The 18,341-nt window shown below is 34.9% G+C and overlaps 1 protein-coding gene across 6 annotated transcripts in view; it reads left to right on the top strand.

Moving 5' to 3' along the window:
• Positions 1–16,549, top strand: part of TANK (TRAF family member associated NFKB activator) — a 95,094-nt gene extending 78,545 nt beyond the window's left edge. For 5 of the 6 annotated variants that reach the window (XM_047083298.1, XM_047083301.1, XM_047083297.1 and 2 more), the window contains 4 exons: positions 5,823–5,899; positions 6,340–6,455; positions 12,018–12,598; positions 16,042–16,549. In XM_047083298.1, the coding sequence (XP_046939254.1) occupies positions 5,823–5,899; positions 6,340–6,455; positions 12,018–12,598; positions 16,042–16,221 (954 nt within the window). In that variant the 3' untranslated portion in view covers positions 16,222–16,549. Of the gene's footprint in view, positions 1–5,822; positions 5,900–6,339; positions 6,456–12,017; positions 12,599–16,041 lie in introns of those variants that run through there. The other variant, XM_047083302.1, reaches the window with a different exon arrangement.
• The last annotated feature ends 1,792 nt before the right edge of the window (positions 16,550–18,341 follow it).

The raw sequence follows: 18,341 nt of genomic DNA, 5'->3' as shown, positions 1-18,341 counted from the left end.
CCGTATTCAGTGCTTGACTTTACCATAATATCTTTGTCTAAATATATCTAAAACTGGTAAGAAAATACTCAACCTTAGTTTCTCCTTTCATTTCATTCTTACTTTCAGTAACCTAAGTGATAAGTAAATTATTTTCAGTTTCTTTTTACGCTGCTCATTTATTTCTCCTTTTTCTGTAGAAAACTTTATCAAGCTAGTATTTATAACTATTCCACAGTTTATATTTCCTTTACTAATCCATCCTATCTCACCTTGGCTCATTTCTTGAATTATATTGTTCCAAGTAAGAGCGTAGTTCTCTTTTCTGTTTTAAAAGCATAATTCTATTGGGGCACCTGGGTGGCTCAGTAGGTTAAGCATCCGACTTCGGCTCAGGTCATGATCTCACAGTTCGTGATTTCGAGCCCAGCGTGGGACTCTGTGCTGAGAGCTTGGAGCCTGCTTTAAATTTTGTGTCTCCCTCTCTTTGCCACCCCCCTGCTCACACTCTGTCTCTCCCTCTCAAAAAAAAAAAAAAAAAAAAGTGTGTGTGTGTATGTATATATATATAAAACATTTTTAAGTTAAAAAAATAAAGTAAAATAAAAGAATAATTCTATTAAGCCTCATCCAGAAACAAAATCCAATAGTGGCTACATACAGTTGGTTGAGCCACCTAAAAATAAATATTCCTTCTGCATCTTAACTAAATGTTAGAGGACATCTTTGATAGGAACACTGGAATAGAATGATAGTCATTGCTGTAGTTCAAATATGTATCATTGCAAACTTACCACCTTTATTCAATATTAGCCTTTTAAAGTTTAAATTCCGTATGACAAAGTATACACTGTACTAATGAATTTAGTATTATCTTTAAAAGTTTCATAACAATTTAATTCTGCTGACTTCAGTTGCTTAAAATTTTTAAGGAAAAAAAATGATTTTGAGTCTAAATTTTATTGCATTTTCCCCCCAGCTTTATGGAGGTATAATTGACAAATAAAAATTGCATAGGGGCGCCTGGGTGGCTCAGTCAGTTTAAGCATGCAATTTCAGTTCAGGTCATGATCTCACGGTTCATGGGTCCGAGCCCACATTGGACTCTGTGCTGACAGCTTGGAGCCTAGAGCCTGGTTCAGATTCTGTGTCTACCTCTCTCTCTGCCCCTCCCTCGCTCACACTCTATCTCTCTCTCTGTGTCTCTCTCTCTCAAAAATAAGTAAACATTTAAAAAATTTTCATTGTATATGTTTTTAGTATATATGGTGCTTTGATACATATATACATTATGAAATGATTACCATAGTCAAGCCAACATATCCATCATTTTACTTGGTTATCTTTTTTTCCATCGTGATGAATACATATAAGATTTTATTAGCAAGTTTCAAGTGTACAATGTAATAGTATTAACTATAATCATCATGCTATATATTAGATCTTCAGAATTTATCCTGCATAACTGAAACTTTCTACTCTTTGACCAACATCCCCCCCATTTCCCCCACCCCGAAACCCTGGCAACCACCATTCTACTCCCCACTTCAATGATTTTTGGCTTCTTTAGATTCCATATATAAGTGAGATCGTGCAAATTTGTCTTTCTGTGCCTGCCTTATGTCATGCAGCGTGATGTCCTCCAGATTCATCCATGTTTTCTCAAATGACCTGATTTCCTTCCTTTTTTAAGGTTGATCTATTCATTATGTATGTGTGTGGATATAGATATAGATATAGATATATATAGATATATAGTTAGGGACACTGACTCCCCACATAGTTGAAAATCCACATCTAACTTTTGGCTTCCCCAAATCATAGCTACTAATAGCCTACTATTGACCAGAAGCCTTACTGTTATCAGTTGACTAACACATATTTTGCATATGTATTATATATTGTATTCTTATAATAAAATAAGCTAGACAAAAGAAAATATTAAGAAAATCGTAAGGAAAATACATTTACAGTACTGCCCTGTATTTGTTGAAAAAATCTGCATAGAAGTGGGCCTGCACAGTTCAAACTGATATGGTTCAAGACTCAACTGTACTATATATATATATATATATGTGTATATATATATATATATATATATGTACACACACATACACACACACACACACACACTACATTTTCTTTAGCATTCATCCATTTACACACTTAGGTTAGATCCATATTTTGGTTATTGTGAGTCATTTCTTTATTTTTCAAATCAGTTTATAAAAGGAATAAAATACTTTCACTTTTGTGCTAAATATTTTATAAAGGCAAGAATTAGGGAAAGCATACATTTCTTTCTTTAAGATGCTGATATGTGCCAGATCCCAGACCAACACAAAAATGTTTTCCATTATCTGTGCATTAAGAATAAACCTGGTTTTCGACTAACAAAAATATTAGCCACTTTTTCTTTTTCCTTCTTAAGTATCATTGCATATTCAGCTGGCCCTGGAGCATATATTTTTAATATGATACCCATCTATGAGAAACTTAAATTGATTTACACTAAAACAAAATTCTCCCAATTCACATAAGAGGCAATTTAAGGAATCATTTCACAACATCTTTCAACTGTTTCAAATGGGTTTATCGTAATGATTTAGTTGAATGACTTCTCCAGCGCCATAGTGGAAGTGTAAATGAAAAGTACGACGTGTAAAGCTCTTATTTCAGTATTCATTCCACAACTTCGGCATTTCCAAACTAGTACTTGGAACAGTTTATAATGTTAAGTATTTTAAGTTTTAGTACCTCAAAATAAACTCATTTGTTGAATGATTTAACGTTTAAAATCTCCTAAAATATAATGTTCAAAGTTCCCTTGCTTTCTTATTTGAAGTCGCAGTAACTTCAGCTTCCTGCAGTGCAGGGTCCGCCTGGATAATATTTGAGAATAGAAAGAAAGCTACAAGTTACCTCCTTTAATGTTTATTTACTCTCTGGGATGTTCAACAAACTGCATAGTCTTTATTAAGTAAATTAACTTGGCATTGAAAAGCAAGTCTTGAGTTTCTGGGAGAAATGTTGGAGCTGCCATTGACTACACTAATTCTACATCCTTTGAGGTATAAATGATTGTTTTCAGAAAGTTGTGTCAGATAGCTACAATGGAAAATAGCATTGACATGCTACACCCATTCTAGATAAAACCCTGCTTCACAGTGTCGGAGAACTGTTTGCCAATTTTGTTGTTTGTTTGCAGAGCTAACATGTTAAAAGGCCCCTTTTAAAATTTTTTCTTAGGATGCTGGAAACCTAAAATTTTCATTTGAACTATATCAAGAGATGTATTTGGTGTGAATGATAGAAGATGCAGTGTATTGCATAGTACAATCGTAGTATTTTTCTTCAATAATAGTAACAAAGATAACAGTAAGCAGGGCTGTATTCCTAATCCCAAAGAAGCTGAAGACCTTAAATTTACATACTTTGTGGAAATTTCTTAATAAGAGAGTCCTCCCTTTACCCCCTACCAATACACCTGAGGAGTCTTTTCTGGATAAATTAATTCACCCACACCAGTTATCAAATCTAAACGACAAACAAGTAGGTTGTCACAGGTTATTTACCAAACCATACACAAGTTTATCATTCTTTTCCTGTCTTTTCCTTCACCTTCTTCTCATCTCCACCCCCACCCCCTCAATTTTTAAGGTTTCTTTTTAACATAAGAAGCAATCATTCCAAGTACTGATTCCAAAATCAGTACTTTGGTACTGGAATAGTCTTCACTACTTTATGTAAATATCTTCATTTTTAGGTTTAAAATTAGAGTACAGTTAATCCTTGAACAACACAAGTTTGAACTGATTGGGTCCACTTATATGTGGATTTTTCCCCATAAACACAGTACACTACTGTAAATGTAATTTTCTCTTCTTCGTGATTCTTGTAATAACATTTTCTTTTCTCTAGCTAACTGTATTGTAAGAATACAGTATGTAATATATATAACATACAAAATATGTGTTAACTATTTATGTTATTGTAAGGCTTCTGGTCAATAGTAGGCTATTAGTAATTAAGTTTTGGGGGAGTCAGAAGTTATACATGGGTTTTATACATGGGGGTTGGCACTTCTAACCCCATAGTTCAAGGGTCAACTGTGCTTCTTTTTGGTTCTTTCTGGCTTGTGATAAAATAATTTTGTTTCATATTCAGGATTTCTAGTAAATTTTAAAAGAAGATTAGTCATTTTATTTAATCACATATTATGATTTGTTTAACATTAAATTGCCAAGTGTTTCTATTCTCTTAATATTACCTCTTCTCTGATTTTGTTGATACAGATTTAATATAATATCTTTATTTTATTTTATTTTTTTAAGTAAACTCTACACCCAACATGGGGCTTGAACTCATGATCCCCACGATCAAGAGTCTACATGCTCTACTGACTGAGCCAGCCAGGCACCCCTTAATATAGTATCTTTTAAAAGTTTGCTTTCCTACTTATAGCATCCTGAATGATTGGCTATCTTTAAAATGTCGCCTCTCTTCCTAGTACACACTAAAATCCACTGAGTGTTTTTTAATTGCACATAACACTAAAGAAAAACCTTGTCTACTGCTTTTAAAAACAAACTGTGAATGTGAAAATGTCTTCTGATGTGACTGCTTTGTAAGCTCAGTAAAACACTTTTCATCCAGAAGAAGACCTGGCCTAAGTGTTTGCCAGACAAAAAGTATGCAGCAGCAAATGATCTTTTTGTTACCTCAGTCTGACAACATAATATATAAAATCACAAATTGTTTGGGTTGCTGAGATTTCATTTTACTAATTAAAGGAATACTCTATTTTAGAAATGTTAAGCCAACACTGGTATTTAGAAAAAGCTGGAGAAGTAGAGCAATAAACTGAAATAAATTGGAGAAGATACTAATTTAAAAAAACAAACTGGAATCAAGTCTTTTTCTTAAAGAACAAATGAGACTCCTAAGAAACTGAAGGAACTTTTCGAAAAGCAAGATTAAAAGAGTTATACTCAGATGACAAGAAACAATGAAGTAAAATCATCCACTTTAATAATGGCTACAATGACCTTAAATCTTAAAAAGTCACTAAATATAAATGACCACTGGTTTCATTTTAACTTAAACAAGACCTATGCAGGTTTGGTAGAATTATAATTTATGATTGTATAATATTAAGACTTCTTCAAATCTTTGTATTTGTCAATTTGTGACTTTAGAACATACACAGAGTTTTCTAGGTATGATTAAAGATTTTTTAAAAATCTAAACCATACAGTGGATGTATTACATGTTTTTTAATGTTGACTTTTAAATGTCAGAATGAATGTAATACCAGAATAAGCCACAGGGTGGGAGTGAAAGGCAAGAACTTAGCTTCAGAAAGTAGCTTAAATACATCATTGCACTATCTGTAAAATGCTTGTTAAATGCTAAGGTGCTGTAGCCTGGTTTTCTTTCTTCCTGTCTACATAGCTGCATTCCTCAGCAAAGAATCTATAACAAAATACAAAGACATTAATTTAAACCTATAGACCAATAATGGAAAAGAAGTAAATACACATACATACACAGATTTTTTTTTCCTGGTTTCTGGTCATATCAGGTGCTTCTTAAATTGTCAGTACTGGAAATAGTAATTACAGAAGTTGCCTGAAATACTTCTTGTCTCCATCCTATTTTTCTGCCTCAGTTTTCCTTTTTCCCTGATGATTCTTATTTAAAGAAAAGAAAGATATGTATCTGTAAGCTACCTACATATATGTTTCAATGACGGAGGTGAATTTTCCATTGTATTTTCTGTTAACCTATTCTCATTTGAGTTTAGAAGCAATTTAAATTGGTGATTATTTTGTATCTTTAAGGTAAGAAGACAAGAGGTTTCTTCTCCTAGAAAAGAAACTTCACCAAGGAGTCTTGGCATTCCTTTATTCCATGAAAGGTATTAATATTTCAATAGACCAAGTATTATGGCCATATTATGTTATATGGACAGATCTTAACGTAAACATTATCAAAATGAGGAACATTTCATTTTCTTCTATTTAAGATGTTTACTGAGAACAAAAATCCATGTATTGAAATTTCTAATGTGAGAATGAGACAGCCAGCAAAAGTGTGATTTATAAATAAGTAGATATGCTAGTCTGTGCTACATCTATGTATTAGAACTTTTAACTTACTGCTTACTTTGTGCCTTTGTGCCTGGCTCTCCAAACATTAGAGTAGTTCTCTGGGACATTTTCTAGGATTTTAAAATAATTTTTTAACTTTAACCTTTCAGTAATTATTTTGTGGTACATAAAATGGTGCTATGTAAATTTAATGACAATAGAAAATATTTAAAGATAAAGCTTCATATTTTAAAATATTCATTTCTAGGGCTTATATAGAGAAGACTTTCCAGGATCTAAAAGAAGAATTTCACAGAATATGCATGCTAGCAAAAGCACAAAAAGACCACTTAAGCAAACTTAATGTACCAGCCACTGCAACTGGTAAGGTTTGATTTAACACACAGTACTATTAACTTGATTGATTTAAATGTATTTCTTTTTGATCGTAAAAATATTTCTAAATGCTTGTTAAGTGCTAAGGATCTGCAATTTGCGCCTCCTACCACTTATAATGGGTAAGTGCTGTTAAAGTTCTGTACTGTATTACATTATCTAATGATTGGCTTTTTCTCTCTTTATTGTGTGTGGGGTTATGTAGAGTGACTTGAGTGATGTAATTACTAATCATCTTAATGAGAAGTCCCACCTTGCAAAGGGTACAAAATAAATATAGGAAATATGTCTCAAAGTTTTCAGTTGCTATTTGGGGGGGGTTAATTAAACATTAATTCATGTATTAGTAAGCAGCCTTGAAGCTGCACTACCATATATAAGCTAAGTAAAATTAGAACATCAGGTTTGTTTTTAACTTCTGCTTGAAAGTTCGTTGGACACTATGGATTTTTATAATTTGGTTCAAGAAATAAACATTTCACATTTCGTGAGGCTAGCCTGTTGGAGATACAAAGTACAAATTTAGTATAAAATATAACTTAAAAGGAACATCTGTTTTTACACATGTGTTGCCGTGTGTTTTTTAAAGCCTGTACCCTTTCCTAAAACCCCACACCAGGGTTTGCTTCAGCCGTTCCATATGAATAGCAAAACACCAGAGATTGAATCTGGCTACCAAGCACTTCCATAACAAAAGGAAGGTAAACTGATCATTTAAAATGGTAAATTCTCCTTTACCCTTGTGATTTGAGATATTCTGCATATGGTTCCCTAGAGATGTGATTTACAGTTTTCACTCTGAAAGATGTTGCGGCAGTGCTAATGCCCCTTTAATTAAAGATCACTTTCCATCTCTTCCATCTCTTCTATCTAGACTATTTAAAAATCATTTTATAGTGTAAATTCACTTTTTGCGTACTACTCCTGTTTTATCTTCAGAAAAGGTACACAATATGGTGGAGAAACAAAACAGTCTTTGTAGACAGACATAATTTATTTCTTCCCCTTTTCCCCCTCCAGCTACCCAGAAAGAATGCTAATTCTTTCACCTGAATTTTTATCATTTTCATGAGAAATTGATCTTTTGTGTAGGCTAAAGACACTAAGTACCTCTGAAGTAAAAGAATTATTTTTATTTAAAATCTACTAGCTAAAGAGATGTAGTACATAGAACTCATAAACATGATTTTTTTTAACATCAGCATCTTATCAAAACATTGTAATGGTGATATATTCATCGTTATACAGAGAACCTACCCCATTATCAGTGGCTTAATACTTTGACCATTTTTAAATTGTGCAGGTCTAAATCTGAGTATGTATCTGTCAACTAGGACACTGAGTGTTTAGCTTCATTTTCTTCCCCACTAAAACCGCTTCCTAATGTTATTCTTATGTTTTATAGTAAATGTGTCACAAATAATAAGTACAGCATATTCTTGAAATGTTTTAGATCTGTTGTGCCATAGACTGCAGTGAAGTTTTGCTGGGTCTAGACAAAACTCAAAATATTAAATATTATTCTGGTAGTAGTAGATCAAAAAGGGAAAGAAAGAAAAATGTTTTGGGAAAAGATGCCTATTCAGGCCTTTTAAGGATGAACATTACATTGAATAAAAATATAAGGAAAATATTTTAAATGTGGTTTGCATAATACATCTGGAAAGAGCGTATTTAGCAGTATTGTCCCCATGTTATTTTTTTTGTTAAAATTGACTTTTACCTTTAGATAAACATATAATTCATGAAAAATTGCTGAGTTAGTAGAATTGTACATTTCCTTTTTCTTTTTTCTTCTCATCCACTTATGACAGTAGCCTTGAGAAGGGATAAAGATAAAATGTATGTTTAAGCAAATGTGGCTTCATAAAAAGTGCTATTTGGTCCATAAAGGAGAGTCCTATTTCAGGGAAGATGAAGAGAGTAGAATATAGGATCACAACTTACAAACAACCATCAGATCTTTTTCTTTTGTCATATACAAGGTAATTAGACTAAGAAGTAATCTAAATGGACAGCCTGTACTTAAAATTTAGAAACCTAAAAATGTTTCTCATTGTGTTTTTTGTGTCCTTGCAAAAAGAAGTGTTCTGAAAATAAACAAAATAGAAAGGCAATTTGCTCCACCTGATCATGTTTCTCAGTATAGTGTCAGGATCACAAGTGCTTTTATGCACCTCATTTAAATCTTTTTTTTTTTTTTAATGTTTATTTATTTTTGGGAGACAGGGTTGGGGGAGGGGCAGAGAGACAGGGAGACACAGAATCTGAAGCAGGCTCCAGGCTCTGAACTGTCCGCACAGAGCCTGATGCAGGGCTCAAACCCACGAAGCACAGGATCATGACCTGGGCTGAAGTTGGACGCTCAATTGATTGAGTCACCCAGGCACCCCAAATCCTTTTTTTTTTTATAGTAACATCGCTTGAACAGATTAATTCCAAAAATTATTTTAATGTGGCTGAGGTATGCCTGCTAGCTATAAAAAAGAAAATATCTGCTTTATTATAGGTGTTTTGAGTTTCCCAGGTTTTGTTCACAAGGGAGATAGGTCATCTATTGGAAAAGAAAATCATTTCAGGGACTCTTCTCTGTGTGTGTGTGTGTGTGTGTGTGTGTGTATGTGTGTGTGTGTGTGTGTGTACATGTGTGTACATACATATACACACACATACAGTATGTTTGTCTTCTGTGTCTTCTGTGTGTATGTGTGTATATGTACAGCATACAGTATGTTTGATTTAACATAATGGTTGAGAGCACAGGATCTAGATTAGGTTGCCTGGGTTCCAATGCCAGATGTACCACTCATTCATTAGGTGTGTAGCCTTGGAAGTAACTGCTCCATGTCTCAGTTTCTTCGCATGTAAAGTGGGGATAATCTAATGCCTACCACATGATTATTTTGAGTATGAAATGAATTAAGACACATAAAATGATTATAGTAGTGCATGACACAGAAGTGCTATTGATGTTAATAGTTGTCATTAGCAGCAGCAGCAGATTCTTCATCGTTCTCCCTGTTCTCCTTGTGAAGATCATTTTGATAAGCATTTCCTCCTCAGGTGTTGTAAAATGTAGTTACCTCAGCAGTTGATTTTCCTGATTTGTTACCTACAGTTAGCAAATGTAATCTGCAAAGAAAGTACCGTTGCCTAGAATTCCTGCTACTGTTAAGTCTACTATCAGGAAAAACGACTACTTGAGAGTTAAAGGACTTTGAGAAACCTGCAAGGACAAAGAAATCCTACCAGACAATTGAGCTCGGTCTTTGTTACTGTACTACTTCTAGTCACAGACAGATTATCTAGTGAATGTGGATTATTACACTGGGCTGTCTTGGGAACAGAATACAAATGCATTCAGAATACATTTATTGAGGGCATACTATGTGTCAGGCACTGGGCAGGGTACTGGGGTTAAGTGGGAAACAAAGCATGGTTTAAGACCTTAAAAAATGTACTTCAGTGGAAGAAAGAACAAATACAGTGCAACATGTGTAAGCCTCGGGACACCTGCGAGTCATGCCTAACCCGGTCTTGGGGAGCTAGAGAGAACTATCCAGAGAAATTAAGTCTACATTAAGGAATGAAGGACAAGTAAGACTTTGGTAAAGAGTACTTGGAGAGGACATTTCAGGCAGCCTGCACAGCTTGTGCAAAGGCCCAAAGACAGGAGAGCCTGGCTGTTTTGGAGAACTGTGCAAAGTCCATTATAGCTGGAATAAGAAGTGCAACAGTTGGGAAAGATGAGAGTATGGACAGGTGACCAGGGACCAGTCATGAAGAGTTTTATATGACTTTTCTGAGGGATGAGGCTTTGGAGAGCCATGAAAATGTTCTATGAGGAAGGTAACATGATCAGATTTGTGCTTTAGAAAGGAAATAGGGAGCAATGTAGAGAATGGATTGGCTATGAGCTAAGTTTAAAGGGCAGAGAAGCAGTTCAAAGGCTATTGTAATAATCCAACAAGATAAGGTGGTGTGTACTAAAGAGAGGCAGTAGATATGTAAGAAGGTAAACTTGAGGATTTGGTTGCAATATACTGCAGTTGTGTCCAAACAGAAAATACCTTGTGTTGGAATGTGCTGTGGCAAAAGATAGGAAGGTGTCATGAGACTGCAAGGACCAGAAGGAAAGGAACTGATGTTTGTTAAGTGCCTACTAACTTTGACAGACACTACACAAGGTGTTCTGTGTACCCCGTCTGCTTAAATCGGCATCCTTGGGCAAGTCTCCTTTTGTGAAGATAAAACTTCTCTGATGACTACCTTTTTAAAGTGCTGATTTCTTTTTTAATCTCTACCTTCTGTCCGCTTAATGAAAATCACACATTACCAATCTCCAACCTACTGTCTTCTTAGGTAAGATTGTGGAGCATAATTTAGTGTTTTCTAATGTCTCAGGATTATCAGCACAGAGAATGCTTTGATCATTGTGTTTTTGCATTGAGAAATGTAGCCCTTATTGGCCCTACACCAGACTGTAGTGTTTTGTGAGTTCTTATATCTGCTATTTTGTTTTTCTCGTCTCCTCTCATGCTTTCAGCTCTTGTTGATATCTATATCTGTCTTCAGCAACTCCTATCCCTACCTTTTAATTTGCTGCTTCTAACCAGCTCTGAGCTAAGGGAAATATCATCAAGCTTGTTAGAATAAATCTAAAATGAGAGTAAGAGCAAAATACATATATCTGTGGGCCTTTTGGCTCTAATTCTGACTCCTCAGAAGCTCTGTTTACTTACTTTCTAGCTTTTGCCTGTGTCCTAGAGAGCTGAATTTGTTCTGGAGCTGAATTTGTTGGATGAGCAGCTTCCAGATAAATGAGCTGCAGGGGCCATGGTATCTACCTGATATCCACCTGCTATCTTCATAGGCCTTTTATATATATGTGTGTGTGTGTGTGTGTGTGTGTGTGTGTGTGTGTGTGTGTGTGTATAAATGGGAGAATTATATATTCATATACAGTTTTCTGAACATGCATCCCAAAATTTCATCCTTCTTTTGCCTTTACTGTCTTCTTTCTCTCCAACCCCCACCACTACCACTCCCTCACATGAATTATTGAGAATACCTAAGGGCTAGACTGATTGCTGATATATTTTGTGACACAGTGATATTAGGGCTAATAAATGGCCGAATTCATGTCGATTCTTAACCTGTATAGTGTTATATATGCCTAGTAAGGAATTTTCTTTTTAACAACTTATTTGTCTAAGCAAGCTCACAGTTGTAGCTTCCATTACTGACAAAATGTTTAAATGTATACACTACAAGCAAATGTTTTTTAAGCATAGAGCAGTGTAACTGTGAACAAGATGCAAAGCTTACAGCAAAAGACCTAGGAAAAGACAAAGTAGTTTCACTGCAACTAATAAGCTACGTTCCAGTTCACCCACTGGAGACTGCTAATATTCCGTGGAAGGTGGTAGCAAAGGTAAAAAGTACCAGTTGTCTTCAGTTGCTATAAGAAGGAATTGTAAAAATAATATTCATCATTTTTAAGAATGATTGGAATGCAACCATTTTCCTTTTGTGTTCTTTTCCCTGCAGAAACACAGTGCTCTCTTCCTGTACAGTGTACGGATACAACAGATAAACAAGAAGAGCTGTTTAAGCCTCAGGCTAAAGATGATATAAATAGAGGTGCACCATGCATCACATCTGTCACACCGAGAGGACTGGCCCGAGATGAGGAAGATACCTCTTTCGAATCACTTTCCAAATTCAATGTCAAGTTTCCACCTATGGACAATGACTCTACTTTCTTACATAGCACTCCAGAAAGACCCAACATCCTTGGTCCTGCCACATCTGAGGCAGTGTGCCAGGATAAATTTAATATGGAGTTCAGAGACAACCCGGGAAACTTTGTTAAAACAGAAGAAACTTTATTTGAAATTCAGGGAATTGACCCCATAGCATCAGCTATACAAAACCTTAAAACAACTGACAAAACAAAACCCTCCAATCTTGTAAACACTTGTATCAGGACAACTCTGGATAGAGCTACGTGTTTGCCACCTGGAAACCATAACGCATTATATGTAAATACATTACCACTTCAGGACCCATCCGATGCACCTTTTCCTTCACTTGATTCCCCGGGAAAAGCTATCCGAGGACCACAGCAGGTAACTGTTTTGCATTAAAAAATATATTATGCATGAACACATATTTTACCATACATGCACAGATATGCAGCTTTTTTAGGTTATCAGATATTCCTTTTAAACTAATGACTGGTTAAAGTTAAGACTTAAAAAAAAAAATCCAAGTCCTATAATAAATGACATGAAATTATAGAAGATACTCATCTTCTATAGTACGGCTCTATTATAAAGTACCTTAAAATTTAGGGAACATTTTTAAAAAATACATGTCAGCCTAATCCATAGCTAGTATGTGTCACTTTCTTAGTCCCTTACTCAAAGCTTTTTACTCAGCACCAGTGTTACAATAGGATTCTTTGTTAAATTTCATACTGGGAGACAAATGGCATTTTTTAAATTAAAAAGTTTGTGTATATCATACTCATCTTTAAAAGAATGCTTTTCATAAGTAAATAATTGCATTGCATATTTTTATATATGAAAATAAGTGAACTGTCTTTCGTCTAATACTCTGTTACATTCTCAGTTATACAGTACGCAGATCTGTAGGGTTTGGTTTCTAATCTGGCAATGAATATGCAGCCTAATACATTTTTTAAATGGCCTCTGCATATGTATGATTTTAATCAAACACTTCGATGTTTTTAAAGCTTGCAGCCCCCCAGTCCACTACTACCCTCCCATTTATTCAGGTTCTATCAGAGAATGGTGCTTTTATTTAAAAAAAAAAAAAAATTAATGCCTGAAGGCAAATGAAAAATATATCATTGTTACAATAAGCAAAAGCCTGTGAAAATACTGACTGGTGTAAATATCTATATAATTTGCAAACATTTGTTTAATTTCTTTTTGCCTTGAGATACTTATTTAAAAAAAATCCAACACCTTGATGGATACCTTTTGGCTTTATAAGTGCTGTATAGGTTACAGACTTACATCAGCATACAAAGGAGGCAGTAGTCAAGCTGTGGCATATTTTAGTAGTGGGGAAAAACTAGGCATCTCTGACAATCCGCTTTAATTATAAACTCACTTATGTTCTACATTGTGCCTTATTTCACATCATAGTCTCAGTTATAGTTACTACTAAATGAAACAAATTAAACAATTTCATTTATTACAAGTAGAATTCCTGTGGAGCTGTGAAGTGCATCAGTTCTAATGCTTGTTACTTTTTTCTCCATTATATCTCCTGCTTGTTCTTTTACTAGTTAGTCTGTGTGCATTCATGTTTCAGTAGATGGCACCCTGCATTGTGCATTTGCTTTCTATGCTACAGCAAGGGAAACAGCTGGTATGTGATTACAACTTGATGGAAAAGTATTCAGCTTAAAAAATGCAGGAGAATTGGTGTTGAGCTGTCACAAGACATGGGGCATAAGGTTAGATAATTGATATTTTGGCAGAAAAGGCAAAGAAATTTGTTTGAAGGCCATGTTGCAGTTTAGGATTGAAAGAATATTTCTTAATTTTTAAAAACATTTTGCTGTTTGATTTGTATTAATAAAGCTAGTATGATAAATACAAAATTCTTGAATTGTTGGTAATGACAAAGAGAAGTGAAAATTTGGGGTTTCATGTTTCCGATTTTTATGCTATATCGATTACCACTACTTAACACCTTTTTAAACATTCAGCTATCATAACAAAGCCTAAAATTAAAATATATCTGCTTATTTTTGCTCTGTGTGACTTTATTTTCTTCCATAGTTTTGCTGAGTCAGTGAGTGGGGTCCCAACTGAATTCTCTGAAAAGATCCAATCTGAACTAATAACTCCTAATAGAGAAGGATAAGGATGGACTTTGAAGATAAACTGGCAGTGGAAGATTGGCTCACCAAATTTAGAAGCTAAATTGCTTCTAAATCTATTTCTTACTGTTTTATAGATCTTAATAAGAATCATCTTTATTTATAAATAATCTTTTATTTATATCCATATCAGTTTCCCATTAAAGAGATGCATATTAATCGCTTGTACTTTTTGTTTAAACTGCAAACAGTAAAATTTAGATCTGGCTGACTCTAACTTATTTTGGCTTATATACTCACATTTATTACCACTGCTTTTTAATCATACCTTTTCTGAAGAAAATTATCTTACCCCAGATTTTAAAATACACATGTTAAATATTACTATTTTTTTGTGATAAAATTGTCACTTCTCTAAAAAGCAATTGAGTCAATGTTATCATAAACCCTCTGTTCTGATATTTGAACGTATCTCGGTCTAGACAGACTTTGTATATTTACACCAACTGTACGCAGCTGTCCAGTAAAATGTTTATAAGACAGTGATGTCGTGAAACTTAAATGCTTCAATTAGTAATACACTGTTTATTGTAAATGATTGGTTAACTAGAATGAAAGAGATTGGTTAAGGGAATGAAGACTTAACACTGTATCAGGTGTTGGACTAATAAAAACATATTAGTAATAAGAGCCCAAAAAGGTCTCTTTAAATTGACTTTTTAAGTGATTTTCCTCAAAGTATCAGAAATTAACTGTGTCAAGGTAATTTACCTATGTCAAGGTATACCAGAAAGCAAATTTTAAAAATAATTTGGTATGCAGTTCAGGAAAATAAGATATTCCAATCAAAAAATATTTATTGAGCACCTACTATTGAACTAAATGCTTTTTCTGCCCTGTTAGATATTTTTTTAGAAAGAATAAATGCAGTATTTTCACGTATTTATGTGCTGCTTATAATGGAGGTAGTTCTGTTGAATTGTGATTTTCCATAATTATTTAATTGGGCAACTGTTGACACTATTCAGTCACAAGAAAGGGGAAAGAAGGCAAAACTACGCACTATATAGCAGGAGCAAAATAAGCCAAAAGAATGCATCCCATGTTAGATTTTGTTGAATGATTAAATATTTGAGGTTTCAAAGAAACAACTGATCATTGGACTTTGTTTAGTACTTAAAAAATTTCGTTTCGAAACCAAAACAACTTATTCCTATGTGTTTTATTCATTGTATATTTCCTTATAAATAGTGAAATTTAAATTGCTCTTGATCAAACTGCATGTGTACACACATCATGTCTAGTGCACTTTGTATTAATCAGAGCCCTATAACTTAAGGTTTCTGTTGTAAGACAGAAAAGATAGAATTCAATTTTTAAAAAGTCTTAATGATTGACTGTTGTGCCAAAACTACTGCTGTTACGATAACGAGTATTAAAATTTGCTGGTGGTAAAAATGGAAAAATTTTAAATATGTGAAGATAAAGTGCATGTATGTTTTTTAAGTGACTAAATCAAAGTTTAGCTGGGCCCTTAATGAAAGGAAAATTGAGTTAGGTCTTCATGCTAACTCTGTAGAAAGGTAATTTGCTTTCATAGAAAGGAATTTTGTACTTATGCACAAAACCCACTCAAAAAATTTGAATTTGAAATTTATTCTAAGTTGATTTTACCTACAAATAACAGAAGATATTTTTGTTTGTTTCCCATAGCCCGTTTGGAAGCCCTTTCCTAATCAAGACAGTGATATATCATCGGTACTAGGTGGCACAGGCTCAGAACTGCATATACCTCGAGTATGTGAATTCTGTCAAGCAGTTTTCCCACCATCCATTACATCCAGGGGGGATTTCCTCCGGCATCTTAATTCACACTTTAATGGGGAGACTTAAGATGCATTTGAAAACAGCTCCGTGTAATGATTCTATGTGATCATCAGGTTCTATGTGATGATCTTGGGTTTGTAATACTATAAATACTTGATTGAAAACTTAGTTCAAGATCGTTCATTGAAAAATAGCTATGTCACAGCTATTTGAATTTTTTCCTAAACTTATATTGTAACTTTCTTTTATTAACTTTTATGGATCATTCTGTATAAAACTGTAATTCATTGCATTCATGTTTACAGTGTTTATTACCTTAATTTATGTTTGTTTCAAATGTCTAAGCTTATTGCTTGGATTTCTAGTTAAATTTATTAAATTTGTTGATGTCAAATGTTTATAGGGTGTTTCACTTAAAAACTAGATTATTTATGCTATCGGTGATTTTTTTTTTAATAAACCTGTAATACAGAACAGCAGACAACATAAATGTCTAAGTAAATACCAAAATCTAAGATTTGTTACCCAGTGATAAAATCACTGGTAGGATTATTCAAACACTTCAGATTGTTTTTTCTTTTAATAATATACATGGTTTTAAATTTTACTATGTGTATAGCTACATGATGAAATGAGTTGAATATTTAAAAAGTTACTTATGTCATGATCATTAAATATGTTCTCTGTTCCTGAGTTAAAAAAAAAAAAGGAATAAATTACATTTGGGGGAAGTTTAAAACATTCATGTTTTCTAATGATAGAAGGGTGATATCAGATCTGGTGACATTTAATTACAAGTAGTCGATCACTTTGAATTTAAAAATTATTTTCAAAGTAAACTTGCTAAAGAAACGTATTTGTATTTATTGGGAGCAAATCTAAAACCCTGTAGGAACTATCCACATTTATTGATTTGTATTAGAAATGTTTACATTGTTGTTGAGAAATTTGTTATTCATTGTCAGCAGCCTGACTGATGGCCACTGGAAGACATTTGTGAGAAAGGCTACCAAATCAGAATGCTGCAAAATTTTGTTTAAAATGAGACTTCCCTTTCATTTTTCTTCCCTATGCTGCTTGTTTTTTAGGTTTCCCTTTGCCCTCCAATTTTTAAAATGAGGCATGGCTTCTGTTTTATAAAGTGAACACTGATTTGCAACTCTCAAAACAGAAATTTAAGCCTTCTTTGGAGGAAGTGTTTTTAAAAATTGGAAGGTTTTAGGATGGGGGAATTTGAGAGGCCTCTGTGCTGCAGTGAGGAGCCTTAACTGGTGGAAGCATGAGAATGGTGCCTCGACTGCTCAGGGTGCCAAGCACGTCAGGTTGACATCTTCCTCACCAAGGTGACATAGCGATTATTAGGTATTCACTGTGAAGGTTTCTGAGACGTGTACATCTTTCCTCCACTGCCACTGGGGCTGAATGGAAATACCTAGACAATTACCCATGTCTCCTCCCTACCTCCCACCCACCCAGCCTCCCCTCTCACTCACTTCTCTCTCTCTCTCTCTCCCTCTCTCTCTCACACACACAAGCACACACACAATTAAAAATAAAAACTTCTCAGCCTGTACCAGCCAGAATATACCACTGTACCTATCTCGTAAACGGGGTTTCTTTTTCCTTCTCCTTTTCTAGAAGAGAAAGAGCCCCTCTCACACAGTTGACATCTACTAGCCTGCTGACAGCCAAAGGAAATTATAGCCCACAAAGTGACTCGAATTAAAGTGTTATCACAGACTCTTCCCCAGTCCTCCTTTTTCCCACCTCCACCACCGTTAGTAAGAGCGGGAAACTCTCCTTTGCTTTTGGGTTCCAGGGCTCCAACTTCCGAGGGACAAAGGCCCTCTTGGGCCACAGGAAATGCAGCCTGGGGAGCAAGCTCCAGCCCCGCGCCGCAGAGGTGGCGCTGACTGCAGCTTTCAAGGTGGAATGGGCACCCGCCAGGTCTCTCCCTCTGTCTCCTATTACGGAGTCGTGCAGGGGCCGCATCTTGGCATCTGCTAAGCGTGGCCGGGTAAGAACAGCTCCCAGGTAAAAAAGCTGCACACGCGAAACGCTGAGTCTGAAAAAACCACCCCCGCCGAGACGAGGCAGTTGTGAGCGGGATGCCTGAGAAGTGGGAGGTGAATGTCCTCGGGAGGGCCCCCCCGGTGCAGCTTTCCCCGGAGGCTGAGGCTGCTGCC

This window comes from Lynx rufus, unplaced genomic scaffold (assembly GCF_022079265.1).
Source record: "Lynx rufus isolate CCGP_SWC_20201006 ecotype Redwood Valley unplaced genomic scaffold, mLynRuf1.p SCAF_2, whole genome shotgun sequence".
Taxonomy (NCBI): Eukaryota; Metazoa; Chordata; class Mammalia; order Carnivora; family Felidae; genus Lynx; species Lynx rufus.
The sequence above is the reverse complement of the archived record's forward strand: the minus strand, read 5'-3'. Positions and strand labels throughout refer to the sequence as shown.